This window comes from Galeopterus variegatus, unplaced genomic scaffold (genome assembly GCF_000696425.1).
Source record: "Galeopterus variegatus unplaced genomic scaffold, G_variegatus-3.0.2 Scaffold10245, whole genome shotgun sequence".
NCBI classification, from domain to species: Eukaryota; Metazoa; Chordata; class Mammalia; order Dermoptera; family Cynocephalidae; genus Galeopterus; species Galeopterus variegatus.
In genome coordinates this window covers 3,031-28,380 of record NW_007736356.1, presented here as the reverse complement: position 1 = coordinate 28,380, position 25,350 = coordinate 3,031, and the positions used below count along the sequence as shown (strand labels likewise).

General features: G+C 38.0%; 1 protein-coding gene across 1 annotated transcript in view; it reads left to right on the top strand.

Annotated features, from left to right (window-relative positions):
* Positions 1-24,263, top strand: part of LOC103609882 (ADAMTS-like protein 1) — a 42,266-nt gene extending 18,003 nt beyond the window's left edge. Inside the window, exon 4 of the mRNA XM_008594148.1 lies at positions 23,864-24,263. Within this exon, the coding sequence (XP_008592370.1) occupies positions 23,864-24,172 (309 nt within the window). The 3' untranslated portion in view covers positions 24,173-24,263. The remainder of the gene's footprint in view (positions 1-23,863) is intronic.
* The last annotated feature ends 1,087 nt before the right edge of the window (positions 24,264-25,350 follow it).

Here is a 25,350-nt window from a genome sequence, read left to right as displayed (position 1 = left end):
ACTTCTTTGTTCATTGTCCCAGTTGCCTGTACACATGCTGCCTACAGCCTGTTGGCAACAAAGTTACCTGCAGCAGGTTGTGCTGGACCTAGTCCCTGGTCAGTAGTAAGTGAACAGTGCATCTTGGCTTCGGATTGTCTGTGGACAAGCTCGCTGAGTCTCTCTACCATATTCTGAGCACCAGGTCTCTTTTGTTCTAACTTCAGCCTCACTGACACTGGGATGAGCACTACTGTATGTGGAGGGTTTGGTGGCTGGGAATGGATGTGGGTAGGTGAAGAGGACACACCAGCCCATGAGTTGTTAATCATCAATCACATTTGATTGTTGAAGGTTATTATATTGAAAGATCAATTGTAAAATACTCTTTGTATATATTTATTATATGACTTAAATGTGCAATATTTTATTTTGTACAGTATGTAATAAAGACATGGGACATATATTTTTCTTATTAACAAAATTTCTTATTAAATTGCTTCACCTTTGTATTTAAGGTTAAAAGTTACTTTTTCATTTCTATTGTACTTTTGTTATTCAAATGATATTCCTGTGTACTGTATCTTACTGTTTTTATAACATAAGAGTTAATGTTTCTCTTTCATGATCCTTAAGCAATTCAGAAATAAATTTACGTTGATTATCCAGTCGCATCCTTATAAAGTGCAGGCAATTTATTTGTGGTATGTCCTTGGGTATTGTCTCCTTGGCTGCTCCCTTGTTAGTCTAGGAACAACCTTGATGGGTTCAACCTGGACTGTCCTTTGGATTGTGGATTTCAAGATTCAGAGCAAATCACACAGAGATTCATTCTTATTCCCTCATCCCAACCACTTACATTTGAGGATCTTATTTAAAAGAATGTCAAGAGCAGAAGAGGTAAAAAGTAGACCCAGACAGAGAGCCTAAAGCAGGAATAGAAGTAGGTGGTAGCTGGGAGACCAAGATGTATTAATACCCATTCATTCATTCATTTATTTGTTTGTTTGTTTATTTGTTTATTATTTATCTATCTATCTATCTATTATTATTTATTTATTTATTTATTATTTGTTTATTTATTTTTTATTTATTTATTTATTATTACCTTATCTTTTTAGAGTAGTTTTAGGTTCACGACAAAATTGAGCAGAAAGTACAGAGATTTCCCGTAGACACCCCTGTTCCAACACATGCAAAACGTCCTCCATTCTCAACATCCCCTGCCAGAGTGGTAACATTTGTCAAAACTGATGAACCTACATTGACACATCATAATAACCCAAAGTCCATAGTTTACATAAGGCTTCACGCTTGGAATTGTACATTCTAGGAATATGGATAAATGTATAATGACATGTGTCCACCACTACAGCATCATGCAGAGTATTTTCACTGCCCTAAAAGTCCTCCTTGTCTGACTGTTCACCCCTCTCCCCTGCCCCCAAACTGCTGGCAGTCACTGATATTTTTATTGTCTCCACAGTTTTGCCTTTTCCAGAAAGCCATATAGTTGGCATCATACAGTATGTAGTCTTTTCAGATTGGCTTCTCTTCACAGTTTGACAGCTCATTGCTTTTTAGCACTGAATAATATTCCTTTATCTGGATGTAACAGTTTATTTATCCATTTTACCTACTGAAGATCATCTTGGTTGCCTCCAAGTTTGGCAATTGTGAATCAAGCTGCTATAAACATCCATGTGCAGGTTTTTGTGTGGACTTGAGTTTTCAGCTCATTTGGGGTAAATACCATGGAGCATGACTGCTGTACCATATGGTAAGAATATGTTTAGTTTTGTAAGTAACTGCCAAACTGTCTTCCAAAGTGGCTGTACCATTTTGCATTCCCACCAGAAATGGAAGAGTTCCTGTTGCTTCACATCCTTGACAGCATTTAGTGTTGTCATTGTTCTGGATTTTGGCCATTCTAATAGGTGTGTAGTGATATCTCCTTGTTATTTTAATTTGCATTTCCCTGATGGCACATGATGTGGAGCATCTTTTCTTATACCTATTTGCCATCTGTATGTCTTTCATGAGGTTCTGTTAAGGTCTTTTTCCCATTTTTTTTTCGTGACCGGTAAGGGGATCGCAACCCTTGGCTTGGTGTTGTCCGCACCACGCTCAGCCACTGAGTGCACTGGCCATCCCTGTATAGGATCTGAACCTGTGGCGGGGGCGCTGAGCACCACACTCTCCTGAGTGAGCCACAGGTTCGGTCCCCCATTTTTAAATTGGGTTTTCTTATTGTTGAATTTTAAAAGTTCTTTGCATATTTGGATAACAGTTCTTTATCAGGTAAGTCTTTTGCAAATATTTTCTCCCATTTCCGTGGCTTGTCTTCTTATTCTCTTGACTGTGTCTTTTGCAGAGCAGAAGTTTTTAATTTTAATCAAGTCCAGCTTATCAGTTATTTCTTTCATGGATTGTGCATTTAGCATTGTGTTCAAAAAGTCTTCACCGTACCTGAGGTCACCTAGATTTTCTCCTAAGCCATTTTCCAGGAGTCTTATAATTTTTGTGTTTTACATTTAAGTCTATGATCCATTTTGAGTTAATTTCTGTGAAGGGTGTCATGTCTGTGTCTAGATTCATTTTTTTGCATGTGGATGTCCAGTTATACTAGCATAATTGTTGAGAAGACTATCTTTGTTCCACTGTGTTGCTTTTGCTCCTTTTCCAAAGATCACTTAACTATATTCATGCAGATTTATTCCTGGGCTTTCTATTCTGTTCCATTTATCTACTTCCTCTTCTTTTGCCAATACCACAGTGATGTGATTCCTGTAGTTGTAGTAAATTTTTTGGTTAGGTGGTATCAATACTCCAACCTTGATTTCTCCTTTAATATTGTGTTGGATATTCTGGGTCTTTTGCCTCTACGTATAAACTTTAACATCAGTTTGTTAATATCCACAAAATAACTTGTTGAAATAAGTTGATTGGGATTGCATTGAATTTATAGATCATGTTGGGAAGAACTGTCATCTTGACAATAATGAGTCTTCCTATCCATGAACATAGAATATCTCATGATTTATTTAGTTTTTCTTTGATTTATTTCATCAGAGTTTTGTAGTTGTTTTTCATATAGTCTTGTGTACATATTTTGCTAAGTTTTCTACACAAGTATTTTATTTTGAGGGGTACTAATGAAAATGTATTGTTTTTAATTTCAGATTTCACTTGTTCATTGCTAGTATACAGAAAAGTGATTAACTTTGTATTAACCTTGTATACAACCTTGCTATAATTGCTTATTAATTCCAGGAGGTTTTGAGCTCTACCTACCACCTCTTCGGTTCAGTGAGTTATGCTGGATTCTAAGTGGGGAAGCTTCTCTGATGCTTTTTCACAGAGATTTTGAAACAAAATTCTCACAAGCCGTTTCCACCATAGGCTCCAATGGGCTTCCCCACAGAACTTGCAAACCTGAATTCCTACAGGCTAGATGTGAGAAGCACATTCTGCTGCCTGCTCCCTTAGAGATAAACTTGCTTCTAAAAGCTCAATCTCCAGTGAGTGTTTTTGGCAGAGATATACAACACACTTTTCAGGCCTGTTTGAATGCTGTTTGCAGTGTGATTTTGCATCTAATTTCCGAAAACAAACTGTTTAGAGCTCTACCTCTGTTCTAACTACCACATCTTAGGTTCAGTGAGTTATGCTGGATTCTAAGCAGGGAAACTTCTCTGATGCTTTTTCACAGAGATTTTTAAACAGAAGTCTCACAAGCCGTTTTCACCATAGGCTCCAATGGGCTTCCACATAGAACTTGCAAGCCTGAATTCCTACAGGCTAGATGTGAGAAGCACATTCTGCTGCCTGCTCCCTTAGAGTTAAACTTGCTTCTAAAAGGTCAACCTCCAGTGAGTGTTTTTGGCAGAGATATACAACACACTTTTCAGGCCTGTTTGAATGCCGTTTGCAGTGTGATTTCGCATCTAATTTCCGAAAACAAACTGTTTAGAGCTCTACCTCTGTTCTAACTACCACATCTTAGGTTCAGTGAGTTATGCTGGATTCTAAAGGGGGAAGCTTCTCTAATGCTTTTTCACACAGATTTTGAAACAGAAGTCTCATAAGCCATTTCCACCATAGGCTCCAATGGGCTTCCCCTTAGAACTTGCAAACCTGAATTCCTAAAGGCTAGATGTGAGAAGCACATTCTGCTGCCTGCTCCCTTAGAGTTAAACTTGCTTGTAAAAGCTCAACCTCCAGTGTTTTTGGCAGAGATATACAACACACTTTTCAGGCCTGTTTGAATGCCGTTTGCAGTGTGATTTTGCATCTAATTTCTGAAAAGAAACTGTTTTGAGCTCTACCTCTGTTTTAACTACCACTTATTCGGTTCAGTGAGTTATGCTGGATTCCAAGGAGGGAAGCTTCTCTGACGCTTTTTCACAAAGATTTTGAAACAGAACTGTCACAAGCCGTTTTCACCATAGGCTCCAATGGGCTTCCACATATCACTTGCAAACCTGAATTCCTACAGGCTAGATGTGAGAGGCACATTCTGCCGTTTGCTCCCTTAGGGTTAAACTTGCTTGTAAAAGCTCAACCTCCAGTGAGTGTTTTTTCCAGAGATATACAACACACTTGTAAAGCCTGTTTGAATAGCGTTCGCAGTGTGATTTTGCATCTAATTCCCAAAAACAAACTTTTTTGAGCTCTACCTCTGTTCTAACTACCACTTATTCGGTTCAGTGAGTTATGCTGGATTCTAAGTGGGGAAGCTTCTCTGATGCTTTTTCACATAGATTTTGAAACAGAACTGTCACAAGCCGTTTTCACCATAGGCTCCAAAGGGCTTGGTCATAGAACATGGAAACGTGAATTCCTACAGGATAGATGGGAGAGGCACATTCTGCCACTTGTCCTCTTAGAGTTAAACTTGCTTGTAAAAGTGCAACCTCCAGTGAAACATCTCTGTGAAAAAAAATCAGAGAAGCATCCACGTTTAGAAACCAGCATAACTCACTGATCGGAAGAACTCGTACTTAGAACAGAGGTAGAGCTCAAAACAGTTTTGTTTTGGAAAGTCTATGTGAAATCACACAGCAAAAGTCCTTCAAACAGGCTTTGAAAAGTGTGCTGTATATCACTGTCAGAAACACTCACTGGAGGTTGAGCTTTTACAAGCAAGTTAAACTCTAAGGGAAGAAGCAGCAGGATGTCCTTCTCACATCTTGCCTGTAGGAATTGAGGATAGAAAGTTCTGTGGGGACGCCCATGGGAGCCTTCGTTGGAAACAGGTTGTGAGAATTCTGTTTCAAAATCTCTCTGAAAAAGAGTCACAGAAGCTTCCCCATGTAGAATCCAGCATAACTCACTGAAACGAAGAAGTTATAGTTAGGACAGAGGTAGAGCTCAAAACAGTTTTGTTTCAGAAAGTCTATACGAAATCACACAGCAAAAGTCCTTCAAACGGCCGGCCCGGTGGCCCACTGGATAGTGCGCCGCTTGGGAAGCGCGGCGGCGCTCCTGTCCGAGGGTTCGGATCCCACATACGGACCGGTTCCCACTCACTGGCTGAGCGAGGCGTGGGAGCGACGCCGAGGGTTGCAATCCCGTTGCCGGTCCTCGGTCCGGTACGGGGGCAACACTGAGGGTTGCGATCCGTTGCCGGACACGGAAAAAAGACAAAAGACAAAAAAAAAAGTCCTTCAAACAGTCTTTGAAAGTTGTGTTGTATATCTCTGGCAGAAACACTCACTTGAGTTTGAGCTCTTACAAGCAGGTTTAACTCTAAGGGAGCAGGCAGCAGAATGTGCTTCTCACATCTAGCCTGTAGGAGTTGAGGTTCACAAGTTCTATGGGGAAGCCCTTTGGAGCCTTCGTTGGAAGCGGGTTGTGAGAATTCTGTTTCAAAATCTCTGGAATAGGGACAGAGAAGATTCCCTGTTTAGGATCCAGCATAAATCACTGAACCGAAGAATTGGTAGTTAGAACAGAGGTAGAGCTAAAACAGTTCTGTTTTGGAAAGCCTGTGTGAAATCACACTGCAAAAGCCACTCAAGCCGGCTTGGAAAAGTGTGTTGTATATCTCTGGCAGAAACACTCACTGGAGGTTCAGCTTTTAGAAGCAAGTTAAACTCTAAGGGAAAAAAGCAGCAGGATGTCCTTCTCACATCTTGCCTCTAGGAATTGAGGTTTGCAAGTTCTATGGGGATGCCCATTTGAGCCTTCGTTGGAAATGGTTTGTGAGAATGCTATTTCAAAACATCTCTGAAAAAGAGTCAGAGAAGCTTCCCCGTGTGGAATCCAGCATAACTCACTGAACCAAAGAAGTGGTAGTTAGAACAGTGTTAGAGCTCAAAACAGTTTTGTTTTGGAAAGTCTATCTGAAATCACACAGCAAAAGACCTTGAAACAGGCGTGGTAAATTGGGTTGTATATCTCTGCCGGAAACACTCACTGGAGGTAGAGCTTTTAGAAGCAACTTTAACTCTAAGGGAATGAGTTGCAGAATGTGCTTCTCACATCTAGCCTTTAGGAATTGAGGTTTCCAAGTTCTATGGGGAAGCCCATTGGATCCTTTGTTGGAAACGGGTTGTGAGAATTCTGGTTAAAAATCTCTGTAAAAAAAGGTCCGAGAAGCTTCCCAGTTTAGAACCCAGCCTAACTCACTGACCCAAAGAAGTGGTAGTTAGAACCGAGGTAGAGCTAAAACAGTTTTGTTTTGGAAAGTCTTTGAAATCACACTGCAAAAGCCATTCGAAAAGTGTGTTGTATATCACACTGAAAAAGGCTTCGAAAAGTGTGTTGTATATGTCTGTCAGAAACACTCACTGGAGGTTGAGCTTTTAGAAGGAAGTTAAACTCTAAGGGAAGAAGCAACAGGATGTCCTCCTCACATCCAGCCTATATGAATTGAGGTTTGCAAGTTCTATGGGGATGCCCATTGGAGCCTTCGTTGGAAATGGGTTGTGAGAATTCTGTTTCAAAATCTCTCTGAAAAAAAGACAGAGAAGCTTTCCCACTTTGAATACAGTGGTAGTTAGAACAGAGGTAGAGCTAAAACAGTTTTGTTTTGGAAAGTCTTTGAAATCACACTGCAAAAGCCACAGAAACAGGCTTGGAAAAATGTGTTGTATATCTCTCCCAAAAACTCTCACTGGAGTTTGAGCTTCTAGAAGCAAATTTAACTCTAAGGGAACAAGCAGCAGAATGTGCTTCTCACATCTAGACAGCAGGAATTCAGGTTTGGAAGTTCTTTGGGGAAGCCCATTGGAGCCTTCGGTGCAAACGGGTTGTGAAATTTCTGTTTCAAAAGTTCTGTGGAAAAGTGTCAGAGAAGCTTCCCGTTTAGAATCCAGCATAACTCACTGAAGCGAAGTAGTGGTAGTTAGAACAGAGGTATAGCGCAAAACAGTTTTGTTTAAGAAAGTCTAAGTGAAATCACACTGCAAAAGCCATTCAAACAGGCTTCGAAAAGTGTGTTGTACATCTCTGACAGAAACACTCACTGGAGATTGAGCTTTTAGAAGCAAGTTAACTCTAAGGGAAGAAGCAGCAGGATGTCCTTCTCACATCCAGCCTATATGAATTGACGTTTGCAAGTTCTATGGGGACGCCCATTGGAGTCTTCGTTGGAAACGGGTTGTGAGACTTCTGTTTCAAAATCTCTCTGAAAAAAAGACAGAGAAGCTTTCCCACTTTGAATCCAGCATAACTCATGAACTGAAGAAGTGGTAGTTAGAATAGAGGTAGAGGTCAAAAGAGTTTTGTTTCCGAAAGTCTATGTGATATCATTGCAAAAGCCATTCAGACAGGCTTGGTGTTGACATGTTGCTGTGAATGGTACTCTTTCATTCTTTTTTATGGCAGGGTCATATTCCATTGTGTAAATATGCCATATTTTCCTTATCTAGTCATACAATGATGGACATTTAAATTGCTTCCAACCTAAGTTGTAAATAGAGCTGTAATAAACATGGAGATGCAGGTATCCCTTTGACATGATGATTTCCATTCCTTTGGGTGTATTCCCAGCAGTGGGATCCTTGGATCATACGGCAGTTCTATCTGTACTTGTTTGAGAAAGCTCCATACTGTTTTCTGTAATGGCTACACCAATTTACAGTCCTACCAGCAATGTGGGAGAGTTCCTTTTTATCTGTACCTCTATTCTCTGTATTTTTGATACTGGACAGTCTAACTGAGGTGAACTGATATCTCAATGTGGTTGTGATTTGCATTTGCTTGATGCTGAGTGATGTTTCGCATTTTTTCATGCATCTGTTGGCCATTTGTATATCTTCCTTCGAGAAATGTCTATGCAGCTTCTTTCCCCATTTTTTAACTGTGTGATTTGTTTGGTTTTTTTTTTTTACTGTTAAGTTGTTTGAGCTCCTTGTATATTCTGGATATTAATTCTGCTGGATACGTAGTTTGCGAATATTTTCTCCCATTCTATAGGCTGTCTTTTTACTCTGTTCATTGTTTATTTTGCTGTGTAGAAGCTTTTTAGTTTGATATAATCCCATTTGTTTATTTTTCCTTTTGTTGTCTATATTGGGAGTCATATTCATAAAATCTTTGCTGAGTCCTCCTTCCTGAAGTGTTTCACCTATGTTTTCTTTTAGAAATTTTATAGTTTCAGGTATTATACTTAAGTCTTTAATCCATTTTGAGTTCATTTTGGTATGTGGTGAGAGGTATGGGTCTAGTGTCATTCTTCTGCATATGGATGTCCAGTTCCCCCAGCACCATTTAATGAAGAGGTAGTCTTTTTTTCAATGTATGGTTTGGTGCCTTTGTTGAAGATCAGTTGACTGTAAGTACGTGGGTTGATTTCTGGATTCTCTATTGTGTCCCATTCATCCGAGTGTCTGTTTTATTTCAGTACCATGCTGTTTTGCTTATTATAGCTTTGAAGAACAATTTGAAGATAGGCAAGTGTTAGGCCTCTGGCTTTATTTTTTGCTCAGGATTACTTTGGCCCTTCAGGCTCTTTTATAGTTCCATATGAATATTAGGATTGTTTTTTCTATTTCTGTGAAGAATGTCATTGGTATATTGTACTGAATCTGCAGATTGCTTTGGATAGTATAGACATTTTCACAATGTTAGTTCTTTCAATCCAAGAGCATAGAATGTCTTTCCATCTTTTTGAGTTCTCTTTAATTTCTTTCAGTAGTGATTTTTAGTTCTTATTATAGAGGTCTTTAACCTCCTTGGTTAATTTGATTCCTAGGTATTCTATTTTTTGGTGGCTGTCATAAATGGGCTTGCTTTATTTATTTATTTATTTTTTTTGCTAGTTTATTTTTGGAATATAAAAACAGTTCTGATTTTTGCTTGTTGATTTTGTATCCTCAACTTTACTGAAATTGTTATCAACTCTACGTTTTTTTGTAGAGTCTTTCAGGCTTTTCTATATATAGGATCATGTCATCTGCAAACAGGAAAAGTTTATCTATGTCTTCTTCGATCTGGATGCCCTTTATTTCTTTCTCTTGCCTGATTGCTCTGGCTAGTACTTCCAAGCCTATGATAAATAGGAGTGGGAAAGTGGGAGTCCTTGTCTTGTTCTTTCTTAGGGAAAAAACTGAGAGGAGGATATCATTCAGGATTATATTTGTGGTGGGTTTGTCATACATGCCTTTTATTGTGTTGAGATACTTTCCTTCTATACCTAATTTGCTGAGAATCTCAATTATGCAGAGATGTCGAATTTTGTCAAATGCTTTTCCTGTGTCTCTTGAGATAATCATAAAGTTTTTGTCCTTGATTTTGTTGATGTATACCACTATATCAACCTGTGTATGTTGAACCATGCTTGCATCCCCTGGATGAATCACACTTGATCATGATGTGTAATTTTTTTGATGTGTTGCTGTATTCTGTTTGCTAATATTTTATTTTTCCATCTATATTCATCAAAGATATTGGATTATAGTTTTCTTTTCTTTTTTTTTTTTTGGTATCTTTGTCTGTTTTTGGCATCACACTGATGCTGGCCTCATAGAGTGAGTTTGGGAGAATAGCCTCTGTTTCAATTCTTTAGAATAGTTTGAAGAGAATTGGTATTAATTTCTCTTTAAAGGTTTGGTAGAATTCAGCAGTAAAGCGATCTGGTCCTGGGCTTTTCTTTGTTGGAAGGCTGCTGATTATTGCTTCAATCTCATTGCTTATTATTGATCTGTTCCAGTTTTATGTCTTCTTGTTTCAGTCTTGGTAGTTTGTATGTGTCTATAAATGTATCCATTTCCTCCAGGTTTTCAAATTTGTTGGCATATATTTGCTTATAATAGTTTCTGATGATTCTTTTTATTTCTGTGGTTTTGGTTGTACTGTCTCCTTTTTCATTTATGATTTTTGTTACTTGTTTTTCTCTCTTCTTCTTTTTTTTTTTAGTTAGCCTAGCTAATTATTTGTCTATTTTATGTATCTCCTCAAAAAACCAGCTTTTTGTTTCATTGCCATTTGTATCAATTTTGGAGTCTCTATATCATTTAGTTCTGTTCTCATCTTAATCATTACTTTCTGTCAACTGATTTTGGGATCGTGTTTTTCTTGTTTTTCTACTTCTTCAAGGTATGGTGTTAGGTCATTTATTTGAAGTCCTATTCTTTGATTGCATTTATTACAATACACTTCCCTCTTAGTACTGCTTTTGTAGCCTCTCACAGGTTTTGGTATAATGTGTCTTTATTTTTATTACTTTCAAGAAAGTTTTTGATTTTGTATTTAATTTTTTCTTGGACTCATATGTTGTCCAGGAGCATGTTGTTTAATTTCCATGTGTTTTTATAGTTTCCAGAACTTCTCTTGTTACTGATTTCTAGTTTTAATCTACTGTAGTCTGAGAAGACTCTTGGACTGATTTCAGTTTTTAAAAATTTGTGACCTAACATGTGGTCAATCCTGTAGAACATTCCATGTGCTTTTTAGAATAATATATATTCTGTAGTTGTTGGATGAAATGTTCTTTAGATATCTGCCAAGTCTAATTGTCCTAAAGTGTGGATTAAATCCTGTTTTCTTGTTGATTTGTTGTTTAGATGATCTGTCCAATATTGAGAATGGAGTGTTTAGGTCCTCAACTATTATCATATTCTGGTCTATCTCTTTCTTTAGGTCTAATTAGTTTGCTTTATAAGTATGGGTGCTCCAACATTGGGTACATACATATTTATGATTGTAATGTCTTCTTGCTGCATAGATCATTTTATCATTATAGAATGGCCTATTTTCTCTCCTTTTATAGTTTTTGGTTTAATATTTATTTTATCTGATATAAGAATAGCTATTCCTGCTCATTTTTGATTTCCATTTGCATGGTATGTCTTTCTCAGTCCCTTCACTCTTAGTCTGTGTGTCTTTACAGGTGAGGTGAGTTTCTTGTAGACAGAATGTAGTTAGGTCTAGCTTTTTAATGCAATAATTAAAATGATTCTTTTAATGTGTCTTTTGAGAGGACAATTTAATCCATTTACATTTAGGGTTGTTATTGAGAGGCATTGTCTTACTCCTAGCATATTATCAATTTTCATTGGAATGTTTTAAATATCTTTTGTTTTTTTCACTTTTATTGTTTATCTTCATGTTTGTTGGTTTTTTGATGTGGTGACATATAGTTTTTTTTCCTTCTCCTTTGCATTTTTTTCTACTAGTGGGTTTTGTTCTTGTGCATTCATGGTAGTGATTATCATTATTTAGATTCAAGACACAGTACTCCCTTGAGGATATCTCATATGTATGGTTGTGTAGTGGTGAACTGCCATAGTTTTTGATTGTCTGGGAAATATACTATTTCTCCTTCATTTTTTTAAGGACAGCCTTGGTGAATAAAGTATTATTGGCTATTTTGTTTTTTAGCATTTTGAATATATCATCCCATTCTCTTCTCAAAAGAAGTCTTCTGTAGTCTGATAGGGACTCCCTTAGTTTCTACTAGTTTGTATTCAGGAAGGTTGGATAAGAATACATTATCTTGGCTTTTGTTAACCTGAGAAAATGTTTCTCCTTCATTTATTTTACTTTATTTTATTTTGATTGTACATATTTTTGGGGTACAGTGTTGAATATCAGTATTTGTGTACAATATGTGATGATCAAATCAATATTATTAGGATATTTATTATTACAAATTATTCTTTGTGTCTCTTACTGAATTTCTCTCTAACCCTCTGCCCCTCCTGCTTTCCCACCTCTAGTAACCATAGGTCTGTTATCTCCTTCTCCTTCATTTTGAAAGATGGTTTTTCCTGGCATAGAATTCTTGGTTGATTAAGCAATTTAAATGTTCTATCATCTTTTGACTTGCATAGTTACTAAGGGGAAGTTTGTGATTGTCTTTTTAAAAATTTTTGTTATTGTTCCTGTCTATGTGAGGTGACTTTTTTTTTTTTTTGTCGAGATTTTATTACAATATGCCTTGGTGTGCTTTTTTTTTTTATAGTTTTCTTTTATTTTGTTAATATACAATGTGGTTGATTATTGTGGCCCATTACCAAAACCTCCCTCCCTCCTCCTTCTCCTACCTCCCTCCCAACAAACTCCTTTCTGTTTGCTTGTCGTATTAACTTCAAGGAATTGTAATTGTTGTGTCTTCTTCCCTCCCATCCTCCCCAGGTTGTTTGTGTATTTATTTATTTATTTTTAGCTCCCACAAATAAGTGAGAACATGTGATATTTCTCTTTCTGTGCCTGACTAGTTTCACTTAATATAATTCTCTCTAGGTCCATCCATGTTGCTGCAAATGGCAGTATTTCATTCTTTTTTTATATCAGAGTAGTATTCCATTCTGTAGATATACCATATTTTATGTATCCACTCATCTGATGATGGACATTTGGGTTGGTTCCAACTCTTAGCTATTGTAATTAGTGCTGCAGTGAACATTGGAGGACAGGTATACCTTTGATTTGATGATTTCCATTCCTCTGGGTATATTCCCAGCAGTGGGATAGCTGGGTCATATGGTAGATTTATCTGCAATTGTTTGAGGAGCCTCCATACCATTTTCCATAGAGGCTGCAACATTTTGCAGTCCCACCAACAATATATGAGAGTTCCTTTTTCTCCGCAACCTCACCGGCATTTATCATTCACAGTCTTTTGGATATTAGCTATCCTAACTGGGGTGAGATGGTATCTCAGTGTGGTTTTGATTTGCATTTCCCGAATGCTGAGTGATGTTGAGCACTTTTTCATGTGTCTTTTGGCCATTCGTATATATTCCTTTGAGAAATGCTTATTTAGCTCTCTTGCCTATTTTTTAATTGGGTTACTTCTTTTGTTCTTGTAAAGTTGTTTGAATTCCTTGTATATTCTGGATATTAATCCTTTGTCAGATGTATATTTTGCATATATTTTCTCCCACTCTGTTGGTTGTCTTTTAACTCTGTCAATTGTTTCTTTTGATGTGCAGAAGCTTTTTAGTTTGATATAATCCCATTTGTTTATTTTTCCTTTGGTTGCCTGTTCTTTTGGGGTCATATTCGTGAAGTCTGTGCCCAGTCCTACTTCCTGAAGTGTTTCTCCTATGTTTTATTTGAGTAGTTTGTTGTTTCAGTGTGTATATTTAATTCTTTGATCCATTTTGAGTTGATTTTGGTATATGGTGAGAGGTACGGGTCTAGTTTCAATTATTTAATTCTTTGATCCATTTTGAGTTGATTTTGGTATATGGTGAGAGGTACGGGTCTAGTTTCAATCTCCTGCATATTGATATCCAGTTATCCCAGCATAAGCTTTCAGCTTTTCCCCATTCAGGATAATATTGGCGGTGGGTTTATCATATATGGCTTTATTATGTTGAGATACTTTCCATCTATACTTAACTTATAGAGTCTTTATCATGAATAAATGTTGAATTTTGTCAAATGGTTTTTCAGCATCTATAGAGATGATCATATGGTCCTTGTATTTGATTTTATTGATATTGTGTATCACATTTTTGATTTGCATATGTTGAACCAACCTTACATCCCTGGGATGAATCCCTCTTGATCGTGGTGTATAATTTTGCATATGCGTTGCTGTATTCTTTTAGCTCTTATTTTATTGAGTATTTTTGCATCTATATTCATCAAGGATATTGGCCTGTAGTTTTCTTTTTTAGTTGTATGTTTACCTGGTTTTGGTATCAGGGTGATGTTTGCTTCATAGAATGAGTTCGGGAAAATTGCCTCTGTTTCAATCTTTTGGAATAGTTTGTACAGAATTGGTGTCAGTTCCTCTTTGAATGTTTGGTAAAATTCTGCTGTGAATCCATCTGGTCCTGGGCTTTTCTTTGTTGGGAACCTTCAGATAACTGCTTTAATCTCTTTTATTGTTATTGGTCTGTTCAGATTTTCTATATCTTCTTGGCTCAGTTTTGGTAGCTTGTGTGTGTCCAGAAATTTATCCAATTCCTCTAGATTTTCAAATTTGTTGGCATATAGTGGTTTATGGTAGTCTTGAATGATTCCTTGTATTTCAAATGTATCAGTTGTAATATCGCCTTTTTCATTTCTAATTTTTGTTATTTGGATCTTCTCTCTTCTTTTTTTAGTTATCCATGCTAATAGTTTGTCAATTTTGTTTATCTTTTCAAAAAACCAACTTTTTGATTCATTGATCTTTTGTATTGTTTTTTGGTTTTCAATTTCATTAAGTTCTGCTCTGATCTTAATGATTTCTTTCCATCTGCTAACTTTGGGTTTGGATTGTTCTTCCTTTTCTAGTTCTTTAAGGTGATGTGTTAGGTTGTAAGGGTGGTCGTGTGGTAGTGAACTCCTGCAGTTTTTGTTTGTCTGAAAAATATACTATTTGCCCTTCATTTCGGAAGGATAGCCTCACAGGGCAGAGTATTCTTGGCTGGCAATCTCTGTCTTTCAGTAGTTTGAATATATCACCCCATTCCTTTCTGGCTTTTAGCATTTGTGATGAAAAGTCTGATGTTAGTCTGATTGGGGCTCCCTTATAGGTGATTTGACACTTCTGTCTTGCAGCTTTTTAGATTCTCTCTTTGTCTTTGAGTTTTGCCAATTTGACATGTCTTGGAAAAGACCTTTTTGGGTTGAATACGTTTGGGGATCTTTGAGCTTCCTGAATCTGAAGATCTGTGTCTTTTCCTATACCTGGGAAGTTTTTTGCCACTATTTCTTTGAATATCTTTTCAATGCAATCTCCTTTTTCCTCCCCTTCTAGCATACACATGACTTGGATATTTGAGTGCTTAAGTTTGTCTGATATCTCAGATTTTCTTCAATGTTTTTAATTCTTTTTTCTTTTTCTTTTTTGTCTGCCTGTGTTATTTTGAATAGCCCATCTTCAAGGTCGGTCAGAAGTTCTCTCTTCTACTTCTGCAAGCCTGCTGATTAAACTCTCTGTTGTGTTTTTTATTTCATTGAATGAATTCTTCAGCTCAGCAAGGTCTGCTACATTCTTTTTCAGGGCATTGATTTCCTTGTGCATTTCTTCTTTCAGGTCCTGTATACTTTTCCTAGTTTCATCATGTTGTCTAGCTGAGTTTTCTTGTATCTCATTTAGTTTCCTTAGAATTATCACTTGAAATACCTTGTCAGACATTTCAAGGGCTTCTTGTTCTATAGGATCTAGATCTCAAGAGTTATTACCCTTTGGCGGTGTACTTTCTTGATTTTCATATTTCTGGTATCTTTCCTTTGATGTTTAGTCATTGTGGCAGGGGATTTCACAGTCCACTGGCTTGACACTATTGTCTGGCTAGGATGCTGCTGAGGCTGCCAATTTGGTATGGCTGCCTCAGTGACTGCTCGGTTGCCCACTATTGCCTCAGGTGCGTGGTTGCCTCAGATCTTGGGCCTCTCAGGGGAGGCACCTCTCTGGTCAGCACACACTCATCTGGGCTGGGGATGGAGTCAGGTGGTGGTGGCAAGGCCTACTTGCTGAGCTGTGCACTGGTGCCACAGGGCAGGTAGTCTCTGAGGATCATAGGCCTCTCTGGTTGGGCGCCTCTCTGATCAGTGTGCACTCAGTGGGGCTGGGGATGGAGTCAGGGGCAGTGGTGAGGCCTACCTGGTGGGTTGCATGGTGGCACCGCAGGGCTCGTGGTCTCCACACATCTTGGGCTTCTCCAGCTGGGCACCTCTCTGATTGGCATGCACTCAGCAGGGCTAAGGATGGAGTCTCTTGGTGTGGTTTTCTATGTGTGTATGGTTCATTGAGCTTCTTGGATGTGTGAGTTTATAATTTTCAACAAACTTAGAAAAGTATTACCTATTTTTTAAAAAATATTTTCTCTCTCCTTACTCCCTTCTTCTGTGATGCAAGCAAATTGCACATCTGTTTGATGAATTTATATTGTTCTGCAGGTCAGTGAAACAATCTTCATGTTTTTTTCTCTCAGTTTTTCTTCCTGCTCATCATTTAATGCTTTCTACTGCTATGACTACAAGGGCCCTAAATTTTTCTTCTGCAATGTACAATCTTCTGTTAACGCTACCCAGTGAATGTTTTAAATCTCATATATTGCATTTTCCTTCTCAAAATGTTCCATTTTTAAAATATCTTTTTTCTTTTCTCCCTATATTCATAGATTACTTTAGGTACTGCAAGATATTTGTAATAGCTACCTTAGCATCTATTTCTGCTAATTCCACCATCTCTGATATTTGTTGATCTTTTTTCTAGTGATTGATTTTTCTCTTATATATTGGTCACATTTTCCTGTTTTATGACATAGATCTAATAATTATTTGATGCTGGGAATTGTGTAGCTTACATTGAGGAGTTTCTGGATTTCACTGCCTTGGTTCAAAGAGAGTTCTGCTTTGTTAGCACATAGATTTAATTTATTTGCTCTTTAAGCTAATATTTTTAGGCATGTTTTAAGGTTTATTTTGGTAGCCTTCATTTTAAGGGGTATTTAACCCTACAACTAAACTTGAGCCTTTTTGTGTTCTCTATTGAATAGTTTTTTTAGTCAATGAGGACACCACACTATTGCAGGTGGGAGTTCAAATAAATTCTGACTGTGAGTGAGGAATGGGAATCATTTAGCTTACTGTTTCCCAGTTTTTCTTCGCCCAGCTTCCTGGAGTTTCTTTCTACACATACACATCTTACCATATGGCAAAGATGCAGGGGAGCTCTGAACACACTTCTGAAGCCACTTTTCTGCATAGATCCCTTCGATCTGGAACTCTATTCCAAAACTTCCTTAGACTCCATGAACTCTGATTTTTATCTCCTCAAGTCAGATAGTCTTTCATGCTCTCCTTGGGATCCTTCTCCTTCCTCTGTGATATGGAATGTCCTTCTATAAGGAAACGGGGGCAAACATAAAACTCACCTGGTAAGTTTTCTTTTTCTAAAGGATCACAGACGTGTTGCCCGTTGTCCAATATCTAAAACAGGTGCTTCATATTATCTTATCCAATATTCTAGTTGCTGAAGACAGAAAGATAAATCTGGTACCTTTTACTCTAGCATAGTCAAAACTTGGAGTCTTTTAAGCTATTCTTTTTAGAGTGTTCATTTTGTACCTTAAATACCTTTTAAAATAAATGATCCTTATAGTGTCGGTGGATATGTAATTGTATCATGTAATGATAGAATGTTTACCTCTTCTTTCAAACATTTAAATCATTATTGTTTATCAGGAGCAGCAGTTAAATTATTATTGTTTATCAGGAGCAGCAATGGTTATCTGTTAAATATCACTTCAGAGACACAATAGTCTTCACCCACCCATGACAACTTGCTTAGCTTCAGAGAAATTATTATGGTGAGACTACAACATAGCATGCTTGGTGACATCATAACAGATGTCTCTTAACTCCTTGTCAAACCTTTTGAATGTTCCCAAATCACACTAATTTTGGATTTATTTAGTCATGGAAATGAGACTGAGTGCATGTGGACCAAATTCAGGTCCATTCAGATTTTATACCGTGGTAGTCCTGTTGCTGCCTAAAGAGAACAGGACTTCCTCCCACTCTCCAGTGTGGCTGCATCTTATCACCACTGCTAATTTACTATTATATATAAAGATAATGATAACTTACAGGTGCCTGGTATGGTATAAAAATTTATTCGTTTTATTCAGTTGTTCTAAACTTACAAAAAAGATGTGCAATTATCTCTCTTATAATTTAAACAAAAAGTTTTTTTGGCTATGGTTATTTGCTCTTCCTCACTTCATATTTTGGGTATTGCACTGCTTTGCCTTTCAAGAACCAGAAGAGCTGTTGTTGTATTTTTACACCTTCTAATTCATTAATTTCTGCTTTCATTCTTACAGCCTTGTTCTTTATGCTTTCTTTGATATTTTTATTTCTTTTTTTTTTCTAATTTTGGTTGTTTACTACACTTTCTTTTTGTCATGATTAGTAATGGAATGTTTTAGACTAGTAATATTCACAGAATTACAGCTTTGTCCAAGTACCCTCCCTCCACATATATAAATTAATAAGTTATAACATTTGGATATGTAATGTCAAAAAATCAGAGAATAGAATAAATTGAATAGAAATTGTCCAAAATATAATAGAAAATAAGATTTATTTTGAGTTTCCTAAGAAGGAAAATAAAGATATGATATTCTTTAAATGAAAAATAAATTGAATCTGTAATTAAGGTGTTATAATTTGTTCTAGCATACTAAATCATCAGGAAAGGTTTTCTTTCTTTCTTTCTTTCTTTCTTTCTTTCTTTCTTTCTTTCTTTCTTTCTATTTTATTAATGGGAGCCTTCCACCCTTCTGTCACTGGCTGTGAAGAATACAAATACTGTTTCTTAAAGAAGCAAATAGGGATGCTAAACAGTAGCATATACCTAAACAGACTGTTGAGAGATGAACATTGAGACTCAAAATTCTATTTATAGCCAAGATGTGTTTTATATGTTAAGATAATCATTATTAAATTTTTCTCAGTGATGGCAATTGCAACACCAATAATCGAAGTTTGATGTTTTGTGCTTATTTAAATTATTTTATTTAATTTTCAGAAAGCCCTTTATGATAAACACAGAGGCTTGTGTTGTCAAACAGACTTTTATAAAGCACAAATGTTTTCCAGCATCAAGCTTGGCTCATAATTAGCAAATGAACTAAAAAAGAGAGAGCAATGCACACAGCATCAGTATTTTAGAGGGCTTCACCAATCAGACACAACTTCCTCTGTGTCCTTTCCATACCAGGAGTGACTGTGTTTAGGTCCAGTCTGCAAAGGGCAGCCACTAACCCCAGCTTCCCTAGCTTTATCCTTCTCTAATCATCCAGCTGTAGCTGGGCTGCCTGTCTGACTCCATTCTTTAGTGCAGCTGCAGTTCACACATTAAAGGCTTATTTTCAAAATCCAATTTAGACCACAAGGTACAGCTTGCCACAAGCATCCTTGGATCAGTAATCCACACATAGCAACCCCAGCAAAGAACCTTCGTTTTCATAGACTGTACATTCTGCTAGAGAATGATACAAGGTCTTTGATGAGGTGTCCAGGTTCCCTCTGGTGGCTTGATGACAGACATACTGTTAATACATTCCTTCCCAGTAGTTATCATAACTATCCTGATTTTTGGCAATGTCTGAAGCATTTGATCTTTGAGTAGTGGGTCCCATCTAGAAAAGTATCATAACCTGCATGAGTGTTGTTCGGTCACATGACATTTCTAGATTTTTGTTAAAAAAAAAATGGATTCAGGGGCCGGCCCGGTGGCGCACTGGATAGTGCGCCGCTTGGGAAGCGTGGCGGTGCTCCCGCCTGAGGGTTCGGATCCCACATACAGACCGGTTCCCGCTCACTGGCTGAGCGAGGCATGGGAGCACCGACGAGGGTTGCAATCTCGTTGCCGGTCCCCGGTCCGGTACGGGGGCAACACTGAGGGTTGCAATCCGTTGCCGGACATGGAAAAAGACAAAAGACAAAAAAAAAAAAAAATGGATTCAGACATTTGAAATATGGACTGAGATACCTGGTAGAATGTCACCTTTGGCTGTGTTGGTGGTCATTACCTAGCCCTCACCTTTGCAACAGTAGATGGGTCATGCCACACTCAGCTAGATCAATTCTCAGCCTTTCTCTACCACTGGCATGCAGCACAACCCATGCTTGGCATATGGCGATTTGTTAACATTTTAGCTGAATTCTTTTTACCTGCTTATATGGTTCCCTAAATGTTTAGCCAGTGTTCCTGTCCTGTCTGTCTTGCAGGGCCCTGTCTTTCCATAGATTTTGAGCTAGAGGGTTGCCCTGAAATCCCAACTCCCCTCTGACTTAAATAAGTTTTAATTTTGTAGTTTTTCACATTTTTTTCCTTTTGGTTTGGAAGGGAGCAATGTGCCTTCCATTTTGGCATCTTGGGTAGAAGCTGGAAGTTCCTTGACAACAGATTGATAAGCCCATCAGTGGAAGAGGGAAATAAGACACATCTAAAGGAAGAGACATCACAGGACTACTGAAAGGCCAATGTTCCTTTAAATGTAATGACAAAGAGAATTTGCCCTTATTTGGTATGTAGAAAAAAAGTGACATCATATTATTATTTTATGCATATTATTATTATGCATAGTATGCATAGCTGCTCAAACACGCTCACCTACATAAGTAAATAAATTTATATGCAATGTTGGAGTTTAAGACTAACATTTCAGAAATACAGTTTTTCTCAGTATTTAAGAATGGTTTTTATTAACTGAGTTCAAAGTACCTCCTTTATGATTTCATTTTATATCTCAAGCTCTCTTTGGTTTTTCTATTCCTGTGGTTTTGCCCTTGGGCTTGGTCTTCTTCAAAGACCTCAGTAATTCAGCTCTCATATTTAATTATAGAAAGAAAGGAGTGAGCTTGAATGTTTATAATAAAATATTCAGAAATCTCTAGGAAGCTTGGCCCCAGCATTATACTTCTGCTTCCTATCTGCAGATGACTGGATGTCTGGGTTGTTAAATCATTATTCATCATTGCCACAATCCTGAGATGTCTGACTGCTGTATTGGTGCTGCACAGGGAACTGTATGAAGGAAACTTTCAGAAGTGGAAGAGGATATGTATCCAATCTTTTCTTAAACTTTAGAAAGAGATCTTTATAAGAAATATTTATAGGTAGAGCAACACCTATGGTAGGTAAATGAATTTGTATATAATTGCAAGATAATAACAATCACATAAGATTATATTTTCTCACTTTACATTTCCCTTCAAAATAATATCTCCCAAAAGTATGAGTTCATTTACAAAAATGAACAAAATGGGAGTTCATTTACATTTGAATCTTTATCAATACATAGTATTGTTTTTTATAAATAAACTTTTGATTTTTAGAATAGTTTTAGAGAAAATTTGTAGAGACCAGTCATAGTTCTTACTTCATTTCCTCTGCTATTCTGTCACTATAGGGTTCCCCGATTGTTCCATCACTGTAGGTTTCTCTATTGTTCTGTCACTATAGAATTTCCATCACTACAGAGTTTCCTTCTTGTTCCATCACTGTAGAGTTCCCCTATTGTTCTACCATTAAAGGGTTCCCCTCTTGTTCTACCACAGTGAAACTTCCTATTGTTTCATCACTGTAGGATTTCCTATTATTTCATCACTGTGGGGTAAGTGTGACAGAACTGAAGTAGAGCTGAGGTTGTTTCTGTGACTCCATTCAACTCCCAGTTCTCATTGTTCTTTTTGTAAGATTTGAACATCAAATAAAACCTTGAATAGCTATCATCAGTGTAATAAATTGAGTTTCTTAATATTTCGTTGAGAATTTCAGGAGCTTGGCCGCAGCTTCCGCTCAGGTCTGAGCACACACTTCCCTCTGTCCGCCGTCTCCGAGGTGACCTCTTATCCTCACGTGCTCTCTTCCCTGCAGGTCCCTTTGTGTGGGTTCATCCTCCCCCTCCTTTCTCATCTATCAAAAACCCACTCGTTCGGGCCGGCCCGGTGGCGCACTGCTATAGTGCGCCGCTTGGGAAGCGCGGTAGCGCTCCTGCCGAGGGTTCGGATCCCACATACAGACCGGCCGCTCACTGGCTGAGCGAGGTGCGGGCGCAACACCGAGGGTTGCGATCCCGTTGCCAGTCCCGGTCCGGTACGGGCGCAACACTGAGAGTTGCGATCCGTTGCCGGTCACGAAAAAAGAGACAAAAAAAGGAAAAAAAAAAAAAAACCCACTTGTTCTTCAAAGGCCACCTTCTCGGCATCTTCCCTTCTTTATACTCTATAGTTATTTGCTTATTCTTTATTTTTAGGACTTACCTGAGCCTACTTCATACCACAGCTCTTGGTCTTTTTTTCTCTTTAAATTTCAGGCTTTTCAGTGAAGAACTGCTTATTTTTATAATCCTCAGAGCTTTATACACACACACACACACACACACACACAGAGTTGCACACAGTAGGTGCTTTCCATGGTACCAGATCGCCTTTCCAACGCAACTGGTTAGAGTAACGTGAAACTGCAGCACAAAGTGGGGAAAGATGATCCCTCTCCTCTCCATAGTGCTGCTCCGAGTGTTTCAGTCAGCTCGGCTGCTGCAACAGAATATCATAGACCAAAGCAATGACAGTTACTTCTCACAGTTCTGGAGGCTGGAAGTCCAAGATCAAGGTGCTGACAAGTTTGGGTTCTTGGTGAATTCCTGCTTCCTGATTTGCTGACAGTGGCTTTCTCTGTGTCCTCATCTGGAGGAGACAGAGCTCTGATCTCTTCTCTTCTTCTTCCTATCAGGACACTAATCGCATCATGGGGGATCCCACTCTTATTACCTCATATAAACCTAATTACCTCCCAATGTCCCCACCTCCTAATGACACCACCTTGGGAGTTAAGGTTTCAACATATGAATTTTGGAGAGACACAAGCTTTCAATCTGTAGCACTAGGGATGTCAATGAAATTTCCCAGAAGACACTACATAGACCAGAGTGTAAAGGTGGAATTAAAACCTTTCTTATTCAGCCTAGGCTGGCTTTGTGTATTGCTGGGTTGAACCTAGAACTACTTATGCAGGATTGTTTAGCTCTTCAGAAAACTCGAGATGAACCTCCTGTCCACAGAGCAGATGGTGCCCCAAAGTCTCCTCCACATAGCCTCTTGGTTAGTCCCAGGATCCTGGCATGCACCTGCAGAAGTCAGGGGGCTGTTCTTAATTGGTTCCTCTGAACACTAAGTAGAAGCTCATTCCCCTTGAGTGCTAGTCCTCCAAACCTTTGCCAAGAACTCAGAAAATCATCACAGCTCATTATCCGGCTGACTTTGCTCTATTATCACCTACACAGCTAAATTTCTTTTCATTTTAGATCTTGAATATATTGAGCCTTGCCTTTACTTGAGCAGTTAATAAAAAACACTGCTGCATTGTTGCCCTATATAAAAGCCAGACCAACTTTGCGCTCCCTCTCCCACACCCTAATTGATTAAAGAGCTTTTGCAGGCTCTATGGTGCCTTCGGTATTTTCAATTTTGGGTAATCCTTGTTTGGAGATACACAGACAAGACCTGCTTGGGCCATTTCCCCTAGACAGGTTTGTCGAGCTGCGAAGGTTGTCCGCAGGGATATAGGGATTACTGAACAGTATGAAATGTACTTTCACGCAGGTGGGAACAGCTTAGCACAAACATCATGAACTAGTAAGTACAGCTGTGTAAATATGAAGCTCAAATATTGCTGAAGAGCTTGAAAACATCTACAAATCTTGCCTTTTTATTCTTTACTTACCTTAATCGTGAGGGCCAAAGGAGGCTTCTGGTTACTTTAAAAGGCTTGAGTCTCAGTTTTCTTTTCCTATCCCTTTAAAATTATTTTTTTATATATTTTTTCTCCTTTTCTCAACTTCTTGTTTTACGTGTTTCTTAGTGAAAAGAACTCATAAACATTGGAAATATACCAGACAGTATATATAATAATTCATTCAATGTTCACCACAACCCATGGTGAGGTATTATCATTATTATTATCATTTTACAGATGGAGAAACTGAGGCCAAAACAAGTCTGTCCTCCCCTCCTTGGCTTGCTGTATCGTGCTGAGGCCTCCATCATACTGGCCACCATTCGCTTGTCCCGCCTGATCAGCACAACACCATCAATGCAGTGGATCAGTGTGGTGTTCCATGGGATGTCACCTGTGGTCCAGGTCTCTTCAGAGTACCCAAAATGGTGGCCACTAGCCACGTGGAGCTACTGGGCACTTGAAACATGGCTGGTCCAGATTGAGAGGTACTGTAAGTGTAAAAGACACACTGGGCATCCAACACTTAAAGTGAACAAAATGTGAATTATCTCATTGATATTTCTTATAATGACTATATGCTGAAATGAGGTCTTAAATACACATTGAGCTAAATAAAATATACTATGAAAATTAATTTAGCTTGTTTCCTTTTTGCTTTTTAAAAATCTGGCTACTGGAGAAGTTAAGAAGATCTGTGCCTCACATTGTATTTCTATTGACAGCACTGGCCTACAATATTAGAGAGCACAGGAGAACCCGTAGCCCTGAAGCAAAACTGTTAATTAATATTGCTATATGTCCCACAGGAATGCATTTTCCATCTTTTCTCTTAATTGGAATGGGAAAGGACACAGTCGCCACATGGATGGACACGCAGAGGAGATGTGGTCAGGCTGGCTACTACCTGGTCACACCCATGGTCCTCTACAATCATTCTCCTGAGTCTGGCTGGTCCCAGTGAGTTCAGTGGGACAGGATAGAGACCACCACCATGCATCCTTCAGGTTAAGGGTCCGCAAACCACAGGGCCAAATCCATCCCGCAGCCTTTTTTGGTAAATAAGGTTCTATTTGAGTCCAGCCAGGATGTTTGTTTACATATATTCTATAGCTGCTTTCATGTATCAACAGCAGAGCTGAGTCATTTCAGCAGAGATCTTGTATGCCACAAAACCCATGAATTTATCCATTTCTTCTAGATTTTCTGGGGTTTTTTGCATATAATTGTTGTTGGCTCTTATGATCCTCTGTATTTCTGTGGTATCAGCTGTGATGTCTCCTTTTTCATTTCTGATTTTATTTATTTGAGTCATCTCTCTCTTTTTCTTCATTACTCTACCTAAAGGTTTATCCATTTTGTTTATCTTTTGGGAAAACCAACTCTTGTTACATTGATCTTTTATACTGATCTTTTATAAATAAATCTCTAATTTATTTCTGCTATGATCTTTGTTATGTTTTTCCTTCTACTGATTTGGAGTTTGGTTTGTTCTTATTTTTCCAGCTCCTTGAGGAGAAATTATAGGTTGCTTTTCTTTTTTGATATAGGCATTTATTGCTATGAACTTTACTCAGAACTGCTTTCTCTGAATCCCATAGGTTCTGGTATGCTGTATTTTGATTTTCATTTGTCTCCAGGAATATTTTAATTTCCTTCTTGATTTCTTCTTTGACTCCTTCATTGTTTAGGAGCATATTATTTAATTTCCATATATTTGTATG